Source organism: Carcharodon carcharias, chromosome 21 (assembly GCF_017639515.1).
Source record: "Carcharodon carcharias isolate sCarCar2 chromosome 21, sCarCar2.pri, whole genome shotgun sequence".
NCBI classification, from domain to species: domain Eukaryota; kingdom Metazoa; phylum Chordata; class Chondrichthyes; order Lamniformes; family Lamnidae; genus Carcharodon; species Carcharodon carcharias.
In genome coordinates, this window is record NC_054487.1 from 87,101,107 (window position 1) to 87,125,877 (window position 24,771).

The window sequence follows — 24,771 nt, forward strand, 5'->3', positions numbered from 1 at the left end:
GTGTGCCAGTTGTATGAAGAAATCTCTGTTTTGCCTTCTTTAAATCGTTCACACTCCTGACTATCCTCTCATTAAACCTCTGGTGTTTTTACGCTCAGAGTAACTTTTAGTAACAAAGAGAATCTATCTTTGTGCAAAGTTCTCCCTTTATTCTTTCTAAGTGATTTACTTAGAACTATATGGATCAATAACTTGAGTTACTTGATGGCAGTTTTTTTCTGTGTAATACTTCAAGTTGTTCTTAAAACCAAAAGATTTATAAGTTTAAAAGCAAAATACTATGGATGCTGGAAATCTGAAATAAAAACAGAAAATGTTGGAAAAACTCGGCAGGCCTGGCAGTAGCTGTGGAGAGAGAAACAATTAATGTTTCAAGTCCATATGACTTCAGAAACAAAGAAGGAGAAATGTGATGGATTTTATACTGTTTAAGTGGGGGGGTTGGGGGGGAGGAGGAGGAGGAGGAGAGAATGTGTGTGTGAAGCAGGTAGAGCAAAATAAAAGGTCAGGAATGGATGGGAGCTAAGGAGAAATTGACAAAGATGTCATGGACAAAGGGAGTGTTAATGGTAGTGTTAAAGACTAAAGAAGATGCTGTTAGTATAAAGGTATGGTAGCAGAATGTGTAATTCTGTGTGTTAATAGCAGAACAAGGGTCAGCACCTTGAAACCAAAACAAGTGACACATGGCTGTGGGGGATTGGATGGAAGGATTTAAAAAAATACTTAAAAACATAATTGGATTTGAAAAAAGGTCAAGATGGAAGAGCAAGTTCATGGTCAGAAGTTATTGAACTCGATAAGTCTGGAAGGCTGTAAAGTGCCTAATCGGAAGATGAGGTGCTGTTCCTCCAGTTTGTGTTGGGCTTCATGGGAGCAATGCATCAGGCCAAGGATGGACATGTGGGCATGAGAGCAAGATGGTGAGTTGAAATGGTAAGCGGCAGGAAGTTCTGGGCCATGCTTGTGGACTGAGCGAAGGTGTTCTGCAAAGCAGTCACTCAGTTTGCATTTCGTCCCCCCAGTGTAGAGGAGACTGCATTGGGAGCAGCGTATAGATGTACAAGTTTGTTCGTTGCCATTTAATTAAAAAAACAGAACGATCCAAAGTTAGACTTTCTAAAATACTTTAATTCCTAATAGTTGCTAAACCGTCTTGGTTTCCTTTCTGCAATTAAGTTCAACTGTGGAGGTGCACTATTACTTGAAATTCACAAACTGCAACTAACCAAAATCTGAGGAAATTATACTAGTGTTGGTGAAATAAAGCATGATGAGCTGAAAGTAAAGATTGCATTTATATAAACATCCATCAATGAAATTTTAAACAGCTTAAATTTCATTTCTAAATTCGAATAACAAAAACTAATGTCTGCTTGAATTAATGTTGTTAAACATTGGGATTCAAGGTGGAAATTATTGATAGTACCTTGTGCTGTCACCGTTACTGAATTTCTTAAGTTTGAATCGATTTATTGCAACATGCTCACTGGATAACAACTTTAGGTGCATTGGCATTAAAGAACTGGGGCTAGATTTTAAGGGGAGAAGTAATTTTCAAATGTTAATTTTCAGATATTCAACAGCTATTTGTGCTGTTGAATATTCGTTTTCAGTTGAGTGGGCAGAGACTATGAGGTGCATATATGAACACACAAACATAAATTAGGAGCAGGAGTAGGCCATTCAGCAGGTTGAGCCTGTTCTGCCATTTGATAGATTCATGGTTGGCCTGATTATGGCCTGAACTCTACCTTCCTGTCGACCCCCTATAACCTTTGACTCCTTTGTCGATTAAGAATCTGTCTAATTCTGCCTTAATAATATTCAATGACCCTTCCTCCGCTGATCTCTAGGGAAGAGAATTTCACAGACTCAAGAGAAAAAAAATTGCTTCTTATCTGTCTTAAAGGGATGACCTCTTATTTTTAAACTGTGACCTAGTTGTTTTAGTGTCCTAGTTGTTCTAGTGTCCTGTGTTCTGGTCTCTCCCATAAAAGGGAAAGATCCTCTCAGCATCCACCCTGTCAAGCCCCCTCAGAACCTTGCGTTTCAATAAAATTACCTCTCAATCTTCGAAACTCCAATGGATACATGCTCCACCTGTCCAAACTTTCCTCTTAAGATAACCCCCATCCCAAGAATCAGTTGAGTGAACCTTCTCTGAAATTCTATCACAATTATACCCTTTCTTAAGTAAGGAGACTAAAGCTGTACAGAGTAATGCAGATGTGATCTCACCAATACCCTGTACAACATTAGCAAAACTTTCCTACTTCAATATTCCATTCTCCTTGCAATAAATGGCAACATTCTATTGCCTTCCAAATCACTTGCAATATTTTGACTTAACCGTATTCCTTCAAAGTCACCACCATTACTGTAAAATTTGCAGTAACTAGTGCTCATATAGAATTTCAATGTATGAATATTTTTACGTTTTGTTTGAAAACGTGCGTTGTTTTGAGAAGTGTTTTTTTCGCAACATTCAAGATAACTGAGATTTGATGGCGTTGGGAGGGGTGCCTTAATTGACAGCATGAAGATAAAGAACTCCTTGAACTGGACATTGACATACTCGTTTATCTGAAGTCTGTTGGATTGTTGGGAAGCTGTAAGCATGTCCAACTTTCAGTAAGGAAGAGCCTACCAGCTGCAAGTCATCCTTGTTACACTTGTGTTAGCCTGAATTTGATCACATTGGGCAGAAACCCTTTTGATAATCTGAGTTGATAACACATGCTTTTCCTATCCTAGGTTTGAAAGAACAGAATTATGTTTAAGAAAGAACTTAAATTTATCTCGTGTCTTCCACGTCTTCAAGGTGCCCTTGACTGTTTTGCAGTCAATGACATTTTTAAAATGTAATCTAGGAAATGCAGCAGTACAGGGAGGTGCCACATAGGGCATTCAATTCATGACAAGGTGGCCTGTTCTGTCGAAGGGTCATGAGGACTCGAAACGTCAACTCTTTTCTTCTCCGCCGATGCTGCCAGACTTGCTGAGTTTTTCCAGGTAATTCTGTTTTTGTTTTGGCCTGTTAACAATGTTGTTTGAAGGACAAATATTGGCCATGACACTGGGATTACTTCTCTGTTCTTTGAATAGTGCTGTGCCATCTTCTATGTCCACACGAGAGAGCAAATGGCAGCCTCAATTGTAACACCTCACCCGAAGAATGGCATTTTAAAGGGGTAGTGCTTCAGATTTAGATTAAAGTTAAGTGAATTGGCTAATGGTGGCATCACACAAGTGACTTATGAGAGTCTAGACAGTGGTGATCGAGCTATTGAGTTGCCAAAGCCAGATTCAGTGTTGTTTTTCCATAGGGGATTACAGAGTAGAAGTGGAAAAATTAGGAATGTAAATTGTATATTTTTTAAAAGAAAATCCATCAGTAAACTGAATGTTAAACCCTGTTATAATTCAGGTTGAAGGCACCCTAGTTTAGAGGAAATAAAAAAAGCTGGCATTGCTAGAGTAAGTAATAGCAATAACTGTGCACAGCAGATCTGTCAACATCTGTGAAGAGAAAAGACCATTAATGGTGACATCATACCTTGCTGCCATAAGTGAATTACTCTAGTTTTTCTCACCAAACTTGACCAAAAGATGACTCAAAAGGATCTGGATACTTTGAGATGATGGGCTCCTGTGTGCTGCATGACACCACTTCCCAAACCTCCAGAGCAAAGAAAAAATATGAGCAGCTATGAGTAGCCTGGGCTTTGCCAGCTTTGCTGTTTGGGGTTCAGGGAGCCCGTAGATTGGGCACCCCTCTCCTAAACTTCTCATCCTATCAGCACATTGATCCTTGGGCAGTTTGCAGGTGCTTGTTCATATGATTGAATTAGTTTTCATCTTTACCTTTTCATGTTGAAATGCTCTGGGTTGGCATGTTCTTTTTCTTCCTCACATGAACTCTTTGCTTTCTGAAACCTTTCTGGAACATTGGCCTTTTCTCAACGTTAAAAGAAAATCTTGGGAAAAAGCACAGGAACCACAGCAGTTCCATCAGCAAGTCAAAGCGTTTTTTCCCAAAATGAAACTGATGCTGATGGCTCCTGCCATGTATTTCCAGCAGTTTTATTTTACCACCGCCTGGCCAAACAAATCCAGTATTTATTGAAGCCTAAAAACAGAAAATGCTGGAAATAGTCCGGTCAGGTAGCATCTGTGGAGAGAGAAACAGATAATATTTCAGGTTGATGACCTTTCACCAGAATCAATAAAGTTAGGAGTCATCCTTTGTCATTTAATCTCTCCTGCTTTCCACTCTATCAGACTTTTCATTTTGCTTATCATCCTTCCTTTCCCTGCCTCTTTAAACCTGTCACATCCTTTTCCAGTACTGATGAAAGGTTATTGACCCTGTAAGGAACATATTTTTAAAATTTCTGTTGGACTGTTGTAAAGAACATATCTTTTTATTTAAAAACAAAAAACTGCGGATGCTGGAAATCCAAAACAAAAACAGAATTACCTGGAAAAACTCAGCAGGTCTGGCAGCATCGGCGGAGAAGATAAGAGTTGACGTTTCGAGTCCTCATGACCCTTCAACAGAACTGGGTGAATGCAAGGAGAGGGATGACATATAAGCTGGTTTAAGGTGGGGGGAGAGAAGTGGATGGGGGTGGTGTGGTTGTAGGGACAAGCAAGCAGTGATAGGAGCAGATAATCAAAACCCCCTTTCTGTTTCTTCCCCCTTCGTTTTGTTTTTTCCAATAATTTATTTAGATTTTTCTTTTCCCACCTATTTCCATTATTTTTAAATCTTTTATGCCCCCCCACCCCCACTAGAGCTGTACCTTGAGTGCTGTACCATCCTTTCTTAATTAGCACATTTGTTTAGATAATATCAGCAATTTCAACACCTCTTTGTTCTTTTGTTCTTTTGTCTGTGACATCTTTTGATTATCTGCTCCTATCACTGCTTGCTTGTCCCTACAACCACACCACCCCCCTCCACTTCTCTCCCCCCACCCAACCCCCCACTTTAAACCAGCTTATATTCCACCCCTCTCCTTGGATTCACCCAGTTCTGTTGAAGGATCATGAGGACTCAAAACGTCAACTCTTTTCTTCTCCGCTGATGCTGCCAGACCTGCTGAGTTTTTCCAGGTAATTCTGTTTTTGTCTTATATCTTTTTATTTTCTGTTCGACTGTGAATTAAAATTACAGTGGCTGCAGTTTGAAAGACATGTCCACTGAACCAGGATAGATGTATACAATGTTGCAGTCCTGGAACAGAGTATGCCATGAAAAACAGAGTGGTGCCAGAAAGGAGCCCTGGACCAAGGGAGTTGCCTGACAACGTCGTTTTAATTGACTCCTGACCAGGTGACCAGATTTTGTGAAAGAAGCAGTACAGCAAAATAACCCCCAGCCTAAAATGAGAAAGATCTAAAACCACTCTTCTGTGTCTGGAAGATTCCAGTAATTTCACGATAATAGCTAGCTGGCTTTTTCTCCTCCTATCTCTATAACCTGCTCTCTTTGAAAACCCCTCCTAAGAGGCAAAAGGGGAAGATCACCATCAAAGACATTGAAAGGCAAGTGCTCAACCAGTGAACTAAATACTGAAAATGCTGAAAGACCGCCTCGTATCATCAGTAAGAACTAGAAGGAATTTGGAAGACATCGATCAAAATAAACCCATTGAATTCTGCAGTCTGGAATTGGTGCTATTGAACTGTTTTATCCCACCCTTAAAATCCATGTTTTTGTGCGCCTTACGTACATGTGTGTTTATAGACATTTAAGATGGGGATACAGTTTAAGTTATAGTGCTACAAATTAGCAGTTCATATTTCTTTCTTTTTGCCACTGGTTAACAACAGTTTGTTCAATAAACACTTATTTACTTATTAAGCTCACAAACCTGGTGCTCGTATTCTGTTAACCTAAATTAAACAGTCAGGTAGAATGGGGCAATCTGGTGGTTTGATCAAACTTTTTCACATTTGTCGTGGCTTAGGGAACAGTGGGACTTGATATTACAGCGCACTATCTCCACAAAACGTTAAACTCCTGTTTCTTTCTCTCTATTGATGCTGCCTGACCTGAGTTTTTCCACCATTTTATTTCAGATTTCCAGGATCTGTAGTATCCTGCTTTTGATTTAGTGAAGCCTACCTACCATATTATAATATCAGAACAGGGGATTAATTAACATTAACCCCATTAATCCCAAACTCTTAACTAATGTTGTGCGTGGATTCGGATGGCTTGAGGTTATTTATTCTCCCCTTTTTTTCCACTTTGTGCCTTGTGTCAAAGGATGAAGAATCTCAATCATGAGTAACTTGCTGTTTTGAGCCCATGGGACACAGTTTAGCAGCCTTAAGAGAGTGGAGGAAGCCCCCGGTAACACAAGCTGTTTCTGCAACAATGGACACTTACAGATCAAGTTGCTGTATTTCAAAATGCAGCAAACTAGATATATGAATGTTTTGCTGAGCGTTACTGATGTAAGCTTGCTGCGATAAATGTTCAGTTTGAGCAAAACTACATTTTATCCCCCATCACTGCTCAAGTTTCTCCCATATTTCAGGCTGCCTGTAAAATTAATGACAAAAGTATGAACGAGGTTTGTGGAAATGACAGCTGCAGTAGGTGTTTTGGTTGTAGCGTTGTTCTGACATCAAACCGGCTTTAACCTGGCTTTTACCCAGGCAGCTCCTATGTTGATTTTGAACCATGGGAGTTTATAACACCCAAGCAGCCATCTGGCCCAGTAAATAGCAATTGTTTAGCAAGTGAAATTTGGTTGTGTTAGATGCCTGGGATCATAGAACAACATTAGTCTAGGTGGAGTTCCTTTTCAGTTCTTAATATTCAAGAAAAGTATGGGAGGATGTTGGAATTTTCTGTCCCAAGCGTGTTGAGCTCCTTCCCACAGATTCCTCAGACAATGTAGTGTGGTAAAGCAAAAACAGAATTACCTGGAAAAACTCAGCAGGTCTGGCAGCATCGGCGGAGAATAAAAGAGTTGATGTTTCGAATCCTCATGACCCTTCAACAGAACTAGGTGAATCCAAGGAGAGGGGTGAAATATAAGCTGGTTTAAGGTGTGTGTGTGTGTTGGGGGGGGGTGTCTGCTGTGGGGCGCGCCCCCCCCACCACACACACACACACACACACACACACACACACACACACACACACACACCTTAAACCAGCTTATATTTCACCCCTCTCCTTGGATTCACCTAGTTCTGTTGAAGGGCCATGAGGACTCGAAACGTCAACTCTTTTCTTCTCCGCCGATGCTGCCAGACCTGCTGAGTTTTTCCAGGTAATTCTGTTTTTGGTTTGGATTTCCAGCATCCGCAGTTTTTTGTTTTTATATTAATGTAGTGTGGTAACTGGCTCTTAATATAAGGATACCTATCTTCATATACAAACATATGAACTAGGAGCTGGAGTAGGGTACTCAGTCCCTCAAACGTGCTCTGCCATTCAATAAGATCATGGCTGATCTGATTGAAACATTCCTGCCCACCCCAGTAACTTTTCACCCCCTTGCTTACCAATAATCTATCTATCTTTGCCTTAAAATATTCAAAGACTCTGCTTCCACAACCTTTTGAGGAAGCGTTCCAAAAACATTGTATCTTCGGAGAAAAAAATTCTCCTCATCTCTATCTAAAATGGGCGACGCCTTATTTTTAAACAGTGACTTCCTAGTTCTAGATTCCTCCACAAGACGAAACATCCTCTCCACATCCACCCTGTCAAGACCCCTCATGATCTTCATAATTTCAATCAAGTTGCCTCTTACTCTTCTAAATTCCAATGGATACAAGCCGAGTCTTCCCAACCTTTCCTTATACGACAACCCTCCAATTCCAAGTATTAATCTAGTAAAACTTCTCTGAACTGCTTTCAATGCATTTACATCCTTCCTTAAGGAGACCAGTACTGTACATAGTGCTCCAGATGTGGTCTCACCAGTGCTCTGTACAACTGAAGCATAACCTCCCTACTTCTGTATTCAATTCCCCTTGCAATGAATGGGAACATTCTATCTGCTTTCCTAATTACTTGCTGTACCTGCATACCAACCTTTTGCGATTCAAGTACCCACTGAGGAGTCAACATTTAATGGCAGCTTTCAATGCTCTACAATGACCAAGTATAAATTGGGTTACAGTTGTAATATCCACTCATATCTGCTTTTTAAATGAGATGCATGTGTCTATGGAATGGACCTAGATTGCACATGGCAGACATTTCAATACATAAATTCAAGTTTCAGCTAGTCTGCTTTTGATTCTGAAAGAGTGGGCTTGCAATGTTCGTGGGCTATGGACTAACCAACATCGTGAAGGAGTGAATTTGAAGTTGTCCCACTTGTATTTCAGATTTATGGAGCTTCCATTGATTCTTGTACTTGCTATGAATACTTACTAGCATAAATCTTGGCTTTAAGTATACAACAGGAACCAGATTTTGTCCCTGGTGATTTTGTATTTAAGTTTTGCATGTTAGGAATGTTTAGTTGGGGTAACCCTCCAAATCCAGAGCAGTGTGTAGTACCTCAAAATTGCTTCAGCTCTTTACACTAAGCTGAATTACTTTGCTTGCTGTGGTACTTCAGCTCATTGCAAAATCAGTTTTTAATAATCATGCAATAATAGACTTTTTCTTAGCATGAAACTGCAAGGCCTATAAACAAGTTGCAAATGGTTATCACTTCATGAGACATAAACTAATATCTTGGTGCCAGCAACCTGTTGGACAGATAGCAAGAGGCAGGGACAATTAATTAGCTTGCCACTTAGCTAGCCTTAAACTTGAATCTATAACAGCACAGCAATGTCTGGTTTCAAATTGAGGATTTTGTTTCTTGTGCAGTCCTTGCTCAATTTGGGCTTATAATTTATTAATTTTTCTATGCATATTCAGGTGCAGACAAGACAGTTGTAAAATCAGTTTTGTCTCAGTGAGATAGCTTTCTCAAATTCAAAGTGATGGGAATAGGTCTGTGAATAGCTTCACCTTGTGCTTTGCTAAGAGCTTTGAATCTGAGGGGTTTTGGGCCTATGTGTATCGACCTGTTGTGTAGGTTAGAATGGGAACCTAAGCTGCATATTTGAGATGTTCACTTGTGCAGCAGAATGCTGGATAAATTCAGATGGAGTAGGAAAGTCAGGAGACCGGTCCAATAGAGCTGTACAATGAGCATGCATTATTTGTGTATTTAATTCCACTCTCAGGCGCTCGGTGTTTGAAAGACTTATGGTGCCTTTCATGGTGCAACATGCTTTACAGCCAATTAAGTACTTTTTGCATTGTAGCCACCATTGTAGGAATTTACATTACTATCTTCATAACTTGATGCATGCAACCTGTTGGCAGTTTGCAGGAGGAATATTTGACAGGGATGAGGGGACAAATTGATGATTGTTGACCATTCTGTTATCAGGGAATTACCCTTGCATTGCATTCTTTTGCTCTCTCTATTTTTGGCCCTATCCTACATTGACTGACAAAGCTTAGAAAAATGCTGTATTGAATGCAGCTTCAGTGGAAAGCAGTGATGGGGTACCAACTGTAAACGTGGGCACTAGATGTATCAGTGGGTAATCAGACTGAAATATTGTTGGATAAGTCATTGAGAAACTTACAGCACAGGAGGCCATTTGGCCCATCAAGCCCATTCTGGCTCCCCACGAAACAACACAGTCAGCCCCACGCTCAGTCCCTATATCCTTGCAAGTTCAATTCCTTTAAGTACCCATCCAGTTTTCTTTTGAAATCACTGATTGCCTCACCACCCATGTGGGCAGCAAGTTCCACATTGGCGCTAAATTTGCTGTGTCTAAAAAAAATTCTTCCTTTCCCCGCATCTCTTGCCCTAAATCTTAAATCTGTGCCCCTTAGGCCTTGTACCATCAGCTCATGGGAAGAGTTATTCCTGTTCCACCTTATCCAAGCCTGTCATAATCTTGTGCACTTCAGTCAAATTTTGCCTCGATTTTCTTGGCTCCAAGGAGAAGATCCCTACCTTTTCCTATCTAATCTTCTGACTAAATCCTCCCCCATCCCTGGAATCATTGTGGTAAATCTGCTCTCCTCCCTGTCAAGGATCTTCACATCTTTCCTTAAGTGTGGTGACCAGAACTGAAAGAATACTCAAGTTTGGGTCTAACCAGAGCTTAATATAAAGATTCAGCATAACCGCTTCCTTCTCTACTTAATGCTTCTATTTATGAAGCCCACGATCCCATATGCTTTGCTAACCACTCTTTCAATATGTTCTACCATCTTCAAAGGCTGATGCACATGCAGCACCAGGTCCCTCTGTTCCTGCACGCACTTTAGAATTGTGTCATTAAGTTTATATTGACTCTCCCACCCCTTCTGCCAAAATGCATCATCTCTCATTTCTCTGTAGTGAATTGCATCTGCCACTTCTCTCTCTGTTCTGCTTGCCTATCTATGTGTTGTTGCAGGCAATTGTTATCATCCTCACTGTTTGCCACTCCCAAATTTGGTGGTATCAGCATGTTTTGAAGTTTTACTTGTATTCCAAGATCCAAGTCATTTATTTATACATATATAGCAAAAATAGCACTGATCCTTGGGGAACACCACTCTACCACCCTCCCATCTACTATAACTTGCTGCTTTCTGTCCTTAAGCCAATTTTTTTAATCCAATTAGGCACTGGCCCTCATATTCCATAAGCCTTAATTTTGTTAAGCTGCCTTTTATGTGGGATCTTGTCAAACACTTAAAATCCACATAGACAACTTCCACAGCATTCCCTTCATCAACCTTTCCTGTTCATTCATCAGAAAATTCAGTTAGATTAGTCAAGCATGATTTCCCTTTTACCAATCAGTGCTGGTTCTCCTTAATTAACTGGAACCTCTCCAAGTGCCAGGTGATTCTCTCCACCAACACCCCCACCACCCAATTCAGGATTCCAAAAGCTTGCTTATCACTGATGTCAGACTGACCAGCCTGTAGTTGCTAGGACTGTCCTTGACACCCTTTTTCAAGAAAAGGTGATAGATTTACCATTCTCCAATCTTCTGGCACCTCCCTCATGTCTAGGGAAATTAAGGCAAACCCTTCTGCTCTCACCACCCCCACTTCCTCAACCTGGGATGCCACCCGGACAAGGGCAATTAGGGATGGGCAATGAATCCTGGCCAAGCCAGCGACACCCACATCCCATGAACGAATATATTTTTAAAAATGCTGTTAGAAGATTTTTGGGTTCCCTTTCATGTTGACTGTCATTCTTTTCTCATACTCTCTCTTAGCCAGCCTTCTTTTCCCCTCTCAACCTATTGTATTTAATCTGGTTTTCACTGGAAGAACTCTGACATGCATCATACATCCTTCGCTTTCATTTAATCACCATCTCTTATCTCTCTCATCATCCAAGGCTCCATTTTTTGTTTCCCTTGCCTTTTCCCCTTGTTGGCATGTACTTAGTCTGTACATGAAGCACCTCTTAAAGATCGCTCATTGTCCCTTTGTTTTTTTTTCCCTGACCATCTCCAGTTCCTTTTAGCTCTGGCTAGATCCCTTTTCATCACATTGAGGTTAGCCCTCTTCCAATTTAAAAGTTCTATGTTAGATTGTTCCTTGGTCTTCTCCATTACCCATCTAAAAGTTATGATACAATTAGGAATCAAGGCCCCAGAAGATTAAAAATTCGGTCAAGAATGTGGTTGAATCTTGGACTGGTTGTGAGAATTTTGCAAATGATTAAAGAAAGTATTCTGATGATTATATAGACTTAAACTTGCTTATGCTTGGGAAATTCAATAACAAAAATAATTAAGTGGAAATTCAGTCTTCATTTTGATGAAAGTCAGAAATTAAACTCTTGTTAGGTTTAAATTTATGGAGTAATGAATATTTGGATCTGTCGCGTTCAGCCTTGAATTGATGAAGGTAACTATTTTCTATCCAAATTTATTTTTAAAAATGAAATTAGAATTAAGTTAAAATCTTAATTGGCGTTGTTAACATATTTGCCATTCTTTTACTGAAATAAATGAAATCCAATAAAGACTGTTTATCTTTTAAACATAATTTTGCAGGTATTTAATTAGTCGTGGAGCAAATGTAGCTGCAGTCAACAGTGAAGGAGAAACTCCATTAGATATAGCTGAAGAAGAAGCCATGGAAGAGCTCTTGCAGGAAGAAATTAGTAGGCAAGGTAAGAAATGAGCCATGGGGGAAAGTATCTCACCAATGCTATGTAGCTACTGCTGACTGTAGAATACAATCTGTGGATAACTTGCAAATTTGGAATGGTTCCAGTAGAATTGGAATCCTTTGATCCTTCGGACAATCTCACTGGAAAAATCATAGCTAAACCTTTGCCTTAGAGGTTCTTTACATAGAACCCAAATTACCTTGCTTTCCAAAAGAAAAATACAGTGGATGCTAGAAACCTGAAATAAAAGTAGGAAATGTTGAATATATTTAGCAAGTCAGGCATCTGTGGAGAGAGGAACAGAATTAACAGGTTTTAGGTTGATGACCTTTTGTCAGCATGTTCTGTCAAAAGCCCTGAAGCATTAATTTTGTTTCCCTCTCCACAGATGCTGCCAGGCCTGCTAAGACTGTCTTAGCACTTTCTGTTTTATCACCATGCTTTTGCATGCATTTTTAAGATTGCATTCACTGGTGTCTGCCTTCATGTCCTTCATTCAGTTGCATTGAACTTTGCTTTGCTCAACATTGTAAGTGTAAAACCTGTTGTACTTACGAATTTCGATTTGAGCCAGATTCTGAATGGCCCAGTACGTTCAGCGAGCGCTTTAGTGCTAATTACAATTCAAAGCAACTTTGTATTCCATTTGGACAAATTTATTGTTCGCAAATTCAGTATTTTTGTGGTGACATGGACTTCCCCAAGGCATGACATTCCATCTCGTTTAGATTATGCATGCAGTATGGTCTGAAGGATCAACCTGATGGAGATCAGATACTAGTTATTGATGCAAGGAATTTCATCCAGCTGCCTCAGACAAACAAAAGAACTATCAGGAAGGCTTTCCATGAGGTTTGTTCCACTAGGCATATGTTCTAACTTGCATAGAAATTACAACATAAAACCGGCCATTTGGCCCAATTAACCCGTGTTGATGCATATCCTCCACACAAACAGTAGTTCTAATGTAATGTGCCTGCCCTATTTTTAAATGTTGGCTTGGATATTGCTTCAGTCATCAACTTTGGCACTGCGTTCCACATATTTGTAACTCTGTAGAAAATAGTTTGTCATTCTTAGCTAAACCTCTTGTGTTTCATTTTGTGTCCGAGTACTTTCATTCTGGACCCACATTACTTGAAACTGTTTCTATCTGCCCTTTCTAATATGAAGTATCTATCTCAAATCACTGCTTCATCTTCTGTGTTCTAATGAAAACAGTACCAGTTTTCAACTGTTCATATTTATGTTTCTTCATAGGCAGCATCTTGGTGACTGCACTCTTTTCCATCCATTGCCTTGACATACAACTGTGCTCTCACTAAAGACCAATATAGACCCACCATTGCATCTTGACTTTTGTATTCCTATACCTCTTGTTTTAAGCCCAATATTCCCTTTTCATTTGAGATGATGTTTCCACAGGTACAGTGTCTCAAAACTGGCTATCTTGGGACCGAGTCTTTGTCGGATTTCAGATCTTGGTTTTTGGTTCTTGATTGGGTGGATCAGGAGAGCAGGGTTGGGTGGGGTCATGGGTCGCTTGTACCATTGGAAGTGCAGGAAAAGATAGGCGAGCGAAGCCGATAACCAATCAGTGCAGTACCCAGCCGAACAAACCAATAAGTTACTTTTCTCAACTAATAGCTAATGTTCGGCTTCAAAATGTCTGGTTTTTGGAGATCGCCGGTTTTCAGAGAGCCAGATTTGAGACAGTGCACCTGTACTGTTTTGTGAACCTGAACTCCCAAGCCCCTCTAATCTTCCACACCATGCAGTTTTCCTCTCATTTAGAGTGTTATTACTTTTTTCTTTTTACTGGCAAGCCACCTTCTATTGGCAAAGATATCCATTAACCAGCGCTGCATATGTTTTAGCAAATGGTGTGGGCTACTCTTAAGCTAACTTCTCTTGTGTTCTCAATGAGAATGCAGTAGGCCATGTTCGAGTCTGCCTTTGTCTTTGTGTTGTGATACAGCATACAATTTTACTGGGGATCATTGGAGAAATGAATGCATCTATATAATGTTGCATTTAGCCATTTAGAAAATACATTTTCTCAAAGTAAACATTTGAAGTATAGTGACTGTTAAAGAGGACAACAGTCATTTTGGGTATAGCAAGCTCATACTAACTGTATGATGAAAGACCAGTTAATCTTTATGGTTGGGGCACTAAGAGAATTTCCTGGTGGCCTAACCACAAATTAGCATACCAACTGATGATTCATTTCATTGCTTCCCTTAAATGTTGAGATCTTAATCATCCACCTGGGCCACTGAAAGAGGCAAACAGGATCTTGGTTTAACATTTGATCAAAAGGATAACATTCCTAGAGCTGGCACGAAATGTACACCAAATTCCTGGAATGATACTAGAACCCTCATCAATTTGGGCACAAAGATGATGTCAGCTAAACAAGCTGGCATCAGAGCGCCAAGTTATTAGCAGTTGGGTACGCTCTTTTAAGACCAGACTCTCTCTCTCTGGTGGTTGAAGGGTCATATGCCTTTCAGAAGGATAGATAGCATTGTGATTTTCCTGTTGGGGTACCTCCATGTTGCATGGGATGAGGGAATTGACGAGGAATTGCACCCCATAATATTAGGTTGAATTGAACTAAACGGGAGTAGTCCATGTTTCATTCGGAGAACCCTTGAATCTATTAAAAGGACATTGGTAGTAAATCTTTGAACCAGTCATTCAGCAATTCAAACAGGCACTTTAAAATAAGTTGTAGTTGGTTGAAGTTGGAAATCCGTTAGAGGAAGTATTATTTGGCATGATAATTTGGGAAAAAAGTATTTCTTCAGTCCATATAGTCTGTTCTTGCCACAGTCTTTGCGTGTTGAGAAGAACAGTTTCTTAGTTTAACTTAGACTTGTGTTCTTTTGTTCCACGTAATAAAGTCCAAATCATTTTTAAGGCCGGCATAATGATTCGCCTCAGTATTTCCACCTGGCATTAAAAATCGCTTCAGCTCCTTTTGTCCCAGAACCTCCTATGGTGAAATCGAACATATGTACAAGGGGCCGGGGTAGACCATTCAGCCCTTCGAGCCTGCTCCGCCATTCAATAAGATCATGGCTGATCTGATAGCCTTAACTCCACAATCCTGACCCTGATAATCTTTCACCCTCTTGCTTATCAAGGATCTTTTTATCTCTGCCTTAAAAATATGCAAAGACTGCTTCCACTGCCTTTTGAGGAAGAGTGTTCCAAAGACATTCAACCCTCTGAAAGAAAAAAAATTCTCCTAATCTCTGTCTTATATGGAGAGCACCTTAAAACGTTCATATACTACAAGAGATCACCTTCGCTCTTGTAATTTCTGGAAATATAGGCCTAGTCTATTTAGTGTCTCCTCATAGGACAATCCCTCATAGCAGGAATCAGTCCAGCGAACATTCGTTGTACCCCCTCCAAGGCAGCTTTATCCTTCCTTACGTAAGGAGGCCAAAACTGTACACAGTATTCCAGATGTGATCTCACCAACTGTAATTGCAGTAAGACTTTTTAACTCCTATGCTCCAATCCTTTTATAATAAAGGCTAGCACACCATTTGTTTTCCCGATTGCTTGTTGGACCTGAATGTTTACTTTGTGATTCCTGTAGAAAGACACCCAAAAGTGTTCCGAACACCAACGTTTCCCAGTTTCTCACCATTTAAAATATACACTGTTTTTTCTATTTTCCTTCTGAAGTGGAAAAACTTCAAATTTCTCCACATAATTAGTATTAACACTCTGGGACTAGTGAGGGGAGAGAGGAGACTCTACCATTACCATCAAGCCAGGGGAGAAGCCCTGGTTCAATGAAGAGTGCAGGAGGGCAGGCCAGGAGCAGCATCAGGCATTCCAAAAAATGAGATGCCGATCTGGTGAAGCTATAACACAGGACTACTTGCGTGCCAAACAGCATAAGCAGCAAGTGATAGACAGAGCTAAGCGATTCTACAACCAACAGATCAGATCTAAGCTTTGCAGTCCTGCCACATTCAGTCATGAATGGTGGTGGACAATTAAACAACTCATTGGAGGAGGAGGCTCCACAACATCCCCATCCTCAATGATAGAGGAGTCCAGCACATCGGTGCAAAAGATAAGGCTGAAGCATTCGCAACAATCTTCAGCCATTTAGTTCTTATTAAGCCCCAGCAATTCTTTCGAATGTAGGTTGTCCAAAATTATGTGGAAATTCCAAATACTTTCTTGGGACTTAATTGGGTCCTTTGTTGCGAATCCTAATATTTGATTAATTTCACATTGACCGGACTGTTCAAAAATGACACCCACTTCTTTTCCTTCAACATTCTTGCTCAGTCACATCCTTCCATTATGTATTTCATTTGTTTTCTGTTTCAATATGAATTACCTTGTCTTCATATACAAACAAAATGAAGGCAGCATGAAATTATTTTTTATTTGTCCAACTTTTTGACAACTTCCATACAGTGGAAAATTGATCAGTTCAACAGAATTTTTAATGTTGTTGAAATGTTGGTAACCTGAGCAAGGCAGTATCTCTATTCTTAGTTGGCTTGAGAGCTTGAGTCAACTCATGCCATATTTAGGCCAGACTGAGTAGGGGTGCCAGGTTTCCTTCCCTGAAAGACATTAGTCAATCAGTTAAAGTTTTAGGAAAATTCAGTCCTTCTTGGTATGATCTAATTATTAGATTAAAATAACTGGTAATTTTTTTTTCACAACTTGCCGTGTTGGGAATTTAACTCATAACCCCTCATTTGTTGGTTAACTACTCGGTTGTTGTGCCAATCGGTTGGATTAGCTCCTCTCTGGAGTCATCTGTAATAAATTGTTCTTTGACAATAATGCCTAAATTGACCTTTTAATACTGCTAAACTCTCGGGTTCACTGATTTGGGCTTGATCAATGTGTTCATGAGCTAAGAATGTAAAACAATGATATACATTAAAATATGAGAACAGGAAATGCACAACATGTGAAGTGGGAGAGGTTACCATCATCTGAACTCTCGTGTTGATGATCGCATTAATTGGTATACGAACTGTTGTGATGAAGGTTTATATCCAACCAATTTGGGCATTCATAACATTTTCCAGTTTCTCACTGGTTTCCACTGGTCTCAAACGTTCTTTCCATCTCAACTATTTTTTGATATGTATTTTGAGATTGTCAGAAATTTGAACGGATTTCACGGATACTTTGGAACTTGGCTGAGAGGAGAACTTATAAGAAGGTTGCATGGGTTCTAGATATGCATTATGCTGCACTGATGAGATTCTGCTCTTCGTGTCTTACAACTTGTATTGATCAATCTTTAGATAATCTAGATAATGCAATGCTGCTATGATTTCACCTGGTAAATCTCTTCAGCTTTAGAGAACAAGACAGGCACGTATTAACTTGGCTCATGTGGTAGCACTATTGCCAGAGACAGAATGTCATGGGTTCTCAAGCCTCATTCCACATAATCTAGTTAAACCCTTGAGGTCAGCACCAAAGCAATGCTATATTGTTTTGAAATGAGATTATTAAATCAAGGCTCCATATCGGCCTGCTCTTGTGTTCAGATGGTCTTTCAAAGCACTTTTTAAAGGAGTGTACCAGGCTTTGTCTTAACAAACCTCATCAAATAAATTAACAGATCATTCGTCCTGTTGTTTGTGGGAACTTGCTGGGTGCAAAATGATTGTCACATCATTGCATTCCAAAGAAATAGTTCATATTTGTAGTGTTTTGGAATATTTTTGAGATGTGATAAGACTACAAGTTCTATCTTGATTGAGCCCGTTTTTTTTTTTACCAGATTTTAATTTAAATTTGACACACAAGTTGAATTTTTAACTTTATTGAACCTCATTTCAGTTTCTGCTATTTAAAAAAAATCCATTGTAAGGAAACATGCTCTTCTGTTCAAGCCCAACAGCATACTACATCGCCCTCTGCAGGCAATTTTTCCATCTGTCTGTAAGGTCTTTGTTCAGCAAAGCCTGGAAAATAAAATTAATAGCGTAATAATATAGCACAATGCAATATAGTTTCACAATCCTGTGCAGCAAATGTATTACCACGTAAACTGTTCCAGTAGTAATAGAAAAGAAACTCCTTGGAGGTAGGAAATATTTCATATTGAGCATTTGTCTTTCACCAGATCTATTTTCCTCAAAACTTCCTTAATACAGGAATGTTGAGAACATATTGTTCACCAAGGCTTTAGGAATAGGAGGGTCAGTTTCCAATACTCTAATCCAATCTAATACTCACGTTCTGTGCTACCAAACGACTATCTGGATTAAAAAAAAATTGGCTTAAGGACAGAAAGCATTGTGTCAGAGTAGATGGTGGTTTTTCGGACTAGAGGGTGGTAGACAGTGATGTTCGCCAAGGGTCAATGTTAGGACACTGCTTTTTTTGCGGTATATAAATGACTTGGAATACAGAGTAGAACTTCAAAATTTGCCGATCATACTAAACTTGGAGGAATGACGGACAGGATGATAGTAATTACCTGCAACAGGACATAGTCTAGCAGAATCGGTAGGCAAGTGGCAGGTAGAATTCATAACAGAATTTGAGAGGTGATGCGTTTTTGCAGAAGGGATGAGGAGAGGCAGTATAGACTCAATGGTAATAAAAACAAAAAAACTGCAGATGCTGGAAATCCAAACCAAAAACAGAATTACCTGGAAAAACTCAGCAGGTCTGGCAGCATCGGCGGAGAAGAAAAGAGTTGACGTTTCGAGTCCTCATGACCCTTCGACAGAACTTAATGGCACAATTCCAAATTATATGCGGAAACAGAAGGACCTGGGGTGCACGTGCATTGATCATTGAAGGCGGCAGAGCACAGTGAGAGAGAAGCTAGCAAAGCATGGGATCTTGGGTTTCATAAGTAGAGGATTTGGTCACAAAAGCAGGAAAATTTATGCTGCACCTTTATAAAGCTCGGGGCCTTGCATCCACTTCTGATCACTATATTTTCGCAAAGATATGGAAGTCCTTGAGAGGAAGCAAAGGAGATTTACCAGAACAGTTCTAGGAATGGGTGGGGGGTTGTGATGTGATTTAACTACAAGGTTCGGTTGGGAAGTCTGGGGTTATTCTTCATAGAGCAAAGGATGTTATGCGGTGACCTGATAGAGGTGTACAAGATTATGACAGGTTTAGCTAAGGTGTCAGGGGGATATGGAATCAGGGGGAAAACTCAGCACTGGTTGGAGTCCTACCTCGCACAAGGAAGATGGTTGTGATTGTTGGAAGTCAATCATCCCAGGACATCACTGCAGGCATTCCTCAGGGTAGTGTCCTAGACCCAATCTTCAGCTGCTTCATCAGTGACCTTCCCTTCATCAGAAGGTCAGAAGTGAGGTTGTTGGCTGACGATTGCACAATGTTCAGCGCAATTCGTGGCGACTCATACTGAAACAGTCCATGTCCAAATGCAGCAAGACCTGGACATTGCATGGGCTGATAAGTGGCAAGTAGCGTTCACACTACACAAATGCCAGGCAATTACCATCTCCATCAAGAGAGAATCCAACCATCTCCCCATGGCATTAACATCAATGAATCCCCCACTATCAACATCTTGGGGGTTACCATTGACCAGAAACTGAACTGGACCTGCCATAAATACTATGGCTGCAAGAGCAGGTCAGAGGCTGGGAATTCTACAAAGAATAAATCACTGCCTGACTCCCCAAGGACTGTCTACCATCTACAAGGCACAAAGTCAGGATTGTGATGGAATACTCTCCACTTAGCTCAATGAGTGCAGTTCCAACAATACTCAAGAAGCTTGACACCATCCAGGGCAGAGCAGGCCACTTGACTGGCACATCATCCACCACCATCACAGTGGCAGTATTGTGTACTATGCACTGCAGAAACTTACCAAGACTCCTTTGACAGCACCTTCCAAACCCGTGACTTCTGCCACTGAGAAGGACAAGGGCAGCAGATACATGGGAACACCGCCACCTGGAAGTTCCCCTCCAAGCCACTCACCATCCTGATGGTTACTTCACTGTTGCTGGTTCAAAATCATGGAACTCCCTTCCTTAACAACACTGTCGGAATACCCCCACCAGGTGCACTGCAGCGTTTCAAGAAGGCAGCTCACCACCATCCTCTCGAGAAATTAAGGATTGGCAATAAATGTTGGCCTAGCCAGTGATGCCATCATCCCATAAATGAGTATAAAAACTCTTCCTATTCGCTGATGGTACATGGACTAGGTAATATGGATTTAAGATTGTGGGCAAGAGATGCAGGGGGAATGTGAGGAAGAACATTTTTTACACAGTAACCTAGAATTTGCTGCCCATGAGGTTGGAATTGGAAACAATCGATGATTTCAAATGGAAATTGGATGGGCACTTGAAGAAATAAACCTGCAGGGTCACGGGGATAGAATGGGGACTGGCACTAAATGGATTGCTCCATGTGGAGCCAGCATGGACTTGATGGGCTGTATTGTAAATGGCTCAATGACCAGGGAATTTTAAGGCATTTTATGAGTTGAAATGTTCCACAGTTGATCATTTAGGCTGCTTTGTCTTGCATGGTGTTGAGCTTCTTGGTTGTTATGGGAACTGCATTCATCTAGGCAACTTGAGAGTATCCAGAGTCCTGATTTATTCCTTGTGGATGTTGGAGAGACATTGAGATGTCAGCAGGTGTTACTCACTCTTGCAGCCACCGTATTTATGTGGCTGATCCAGCTAAGTTTCTGGTCAATGATGACACTCAGGATGTTGAGAATGGGGTCATCAGTGGTAATACTGTTGAACATCAAGGGGAGGTGGTTAGATTTTCTTGTTGGAGCTGATCTCTGCCTGCCATTTGCCACTGATCAGCCCAAGCCTAAATGTTGTTCAAGTCTTGCTGCATGCGAGCATGGGACTGCTTTATTATCTGAGGAATTGTGGATGCTACTGAACTCTAGCTCTGAGCAAAATGCAATTGACCCTTAACATCCACCGCACAAGACAGATGGTCTTAGTTTAAAAAACATGGTGCCCCTGACAATGCAGCACTCTTATCCGAACGGCAGTGTCGTCTCAGCCTGGATTGTGTTCAGGCTTCTGGAGCCATGAACTCACAACTTTGACTTGAGTGAGCTACCACTGATCTAAGATTGATACTATATGAGAATGACTGCCTTAAACATGGTGCTAGAAGAAATGAAGGTGATTATTCAAGATTAGCTGCTCCTTGGAAGTTTTTCTCTTGTCTGGATCTCGGCTTAGGGCTGTTAACAATGTTTTGAATGTGACTATCCTTGCCTAGTTTCAAAATGTGTGCTAGTTAGTTCTATGATAAGCATATGTTGGGGAGGTCTGGCTGTATGAGTTCTTTGGAAGACCTTGTAATTTCTATCTCAACTTTCTTTGATTTATTAAAATCATGCTACCCAGTAGCAAGTGCCTGATTAAGCCATTGAACTTGACCCACCAGGTTCTTTATTTTGACCACATAACTGCAGGCAGATATTGGAGGTCAGGCATTCCTCTTTGAACCTCTGAACCATCTCGTAGGTAACTTAATTAGTTTTGTGTTCATCACTGTATATGGCTATCTCTTGCGTAAGGCTTGGAAAGATGACAGTTGAGAATAGTTGTTCACCCTCAAATTGAAAGGTAAGCTGGGATGTCCCACTTAGATGGGACGGTATTGTTTAAAGGATTTCCCTCGCATTTTTATCTTGTTAATGAAATGAGTGTTGTGTGTCTGCAGTAGGTGAGACAGCCCTATTTTCAAATTGGGCTTGAACCTTTAACTTGGCAATGTTCCCCCTTGTTTTGCGGAGTGCGTGGGTGATTTGTTTTAAGTGCACAACCCCTTTAAATTTTCTTGTGCTGCAGTGGATGCACTGTCATTTAAAGGAGTGCACTTGCTTGCATGGGGACTTTCAGGCCGTGCAGCACAGGGGAAGTGTTACTCCTTGCTCTGTTCAGTTTACTGTATGTTTTACATGCTCTAATTGTGAGATTTCATTCTGTGAAAGGGAATTGTATATTGTGTTGGAATTATATATTACACATCGCATTAAAAGAGAGTTTTAATACCCATCAAAGACACACAAAATGACTATGGCAGAGTTTCTCCCTTGTTAATGCTGGGATGTGAGTGAGGTTGGCAAGACCCATGTATTACTTGTTCCTGAAGACTTACAAAATATGGTGGTCAGCTTCAGCCTTGAATTGCTGCAGTTGTTGTGATTATACTTGCATAATGACAAGAGGGACTTTTTTCCCATGAAATTATATAGCATTTGCAGCACAGAAACAGGCCATTCAGTCCAACCAGTCTCAGTTTTTATGCTCCACATGAGTGTCCTCCCACTGTTATTTACTTCATCTTACCCTATTAGCACACCTTGTATTCCTTTCTCCCTTGTGGCTATTTACCTTCCCCATAAATTTGTGCTATATGTCTCAATCACTCCATGTGGTAGTGAGTTTCCAACAACATTCCAGGTGAAGGGGTTTCTCTTAAATTCCCTGTTGGAATTATTGGTGACTATCTTATATTTATGGATCTGAGTTTTGGCCTTTGCCCACAAGAATCCCTTGATAATTTTAAAGACCTTTGACATCCAAGTCACAGAAGTGACATGATAATTTCTTTGTTGAGACATTGCTCCTGCACCAGTGATGAATACAACCTATCAGGATAGGTTGAACAAGTTGGGGCTCCTTTTCTCCAGGAAAGACAAGTCTTGTGGTGTGACCGGATAGAAGTCTTCAAGATTATAAAAGAGTTTGATAGGGTAGACATAGAGAAGATGTTTCCATTTGTGGGGGAGAGCACAACTTGTAGCTGTAAATATAAGATAGTCACTGATGAACCCATTAAGGAATTCAGGAGAAACTTTATTCAGCATGGTGAGAATGTGGGACTTGCTATCACAAGGAGTTGTTAAGGCAAATAACATAGCTTTCAGGAGAAGTTAAGTGAACTCATGGGGAGAAAGGAATAGAAGGATATGTTGAATGAAGGATGGCAAAAGGCTCAAGCATAAAGTAACAGCCCAGACCAGTTGGGCCGAAAGGCCTATTTCTGTGTTTTAACTACTATGGAACTATAACTGCTATGGAACTGTAGTTTGTCTGCATCTGAAAAATCAGGATAGGAAAATCATAACGTTGTAGATCCTTTAGCCAGTTGTGATGATAGGTCTGCACTGGATATGTTAAACCTGTTTCTCGTTTCAGATATTGACCGATGTGATGTGTGGGTGTAAATGTATTTCATATTCCACACTTTAACCATGCTTTTAAATCAGTCTTTCCCCTTGAGGTAGGTGGGTCACTGTAATATTTGTAAATTGTGTTCTGACGAGCATTTCAGCCAGTTGGGGTATCAGCTCCGGCTCACCTTTTGAAGTGGGTTGTGAGTTTCGCTGCCAGTCTGAGACTACATGATAATGTAAGCTGACCACAGTGCGTTACTTGGTGGAGTCTTTCTGACATATTGAACAGAGATCAGTAACAGCACCAACAAAAACTTGCACTTTAGTAAAAGGCTCTGCAGATGTGTAATGAGACAAAAATTGACACTGGCTGAAGGATGAAACATGAGGGTGGGTGACCAAATGCTTGTTCAGAGGTAGGAACATTTTAAAGAGCGAGCTGAGGAGGTTGAGGGGGGAAATTCAGCCTTGGGCTGAAGAACAGCAACCAACAGTGGAGTGAAGGAAATTGGGGATGTGCAAGTGGCTAGCTTTGGAGGAATGTAATGTTCTCAGAGTTGTGGAGATGGAGGAGGTAAGAAATGGTGGGAGGGAGCGAGGGCAATGCTAGGAGCGATTTGAATGTTCAAATGAACATTTAAATTTGAAGTGTTGATGGACTGGGAGCTAATTTAGGTCAGTGAGCATTGGAGTGATGAATGAACAGGACTTGGTATGAAATGGGATGTGGGAAACAGTGTGTTGGATGAGTTCAAGTTCCTGGAGACTGGAAAATGGTAAGCGAACTGGAGTCTCGACATAAAATGATGGATAAGGGTCTCAACAACATCTGGGTGGAGGCAAGGGTGGAAATAGGTGATTTTATGGAGGAAATGGCAGAGAGGATGTAATGGACTTAAGAGGTGTCATGGTGCTATCTGGAGTTCTCTTGGTGTCCTAGTCAATATGTATTCCTCAACCCAAGTTGCTAAAACAGATTATCTGGTCTCTCACCTGTGGGCTGTTGCTATATGCCAGTTGACTGTCATTCCCTTACATCATCAGAGTACTTTTGCTTTGAAATGCTTTAAGATGTCCTGATCTAGTGAAAAGGCACTCGTGTGCAATTTCATTCCTCCCTTTATTCCTTATGTCATGAGCCTAAAGGGAATATAAACATAAAAAGGTAAGTTGGATGTCATTTACTGTATGATCACAATTGCACAAGCAAAATCAATAACTTTTAATCGAACGTAATTCAATTTTCATTCATAAAGTCTTAATTTTGCAGTTGTTAATGCCATCTGCTCTGTAGAACAGTAGCCCTAATTAGCCCAGATGTCATGTTGCAATCCACATTTTAGATATCCATGTTTTTTTGAATAGGTTCTTTGCTGTGTTTGGATTTGGTTTCTGTGCTAA

At 40.5% G+C, this 24,771-nt stretch overlaps 1 protein-coding gene across 9 annotated transcripts in view; it reads left to right on the forward strand.

Annotated features, from left to right (window-relative positions):
• Nucleotides 1-24,771, forward strand: part of ppp1r12a (protein phosphatase 1, regulatory subunit 12A) — a 190,804-nt gene that overhangs the window by 77,536 nt on the left and 88,497 nt on the right. For 8 of the 9 annotated variants that reach the window (XM_041215819.1, XM_041215821.1, XM_041215820.1 and 5 more), the window contains exon 3: nt 12,070-12,188. In XM_041215819.1, the coding sequence (XP_041071753.1) occupies nt 12,070-12,188 (119 nt within the window). Of the gene's footprint in view, nt 1-12,069; nt 12,189-12,922; nt 13,041-24,771 lie in introns of those variants that run through there. The other variant, XM_041215826.1, reaches the window with a different exon arrangement.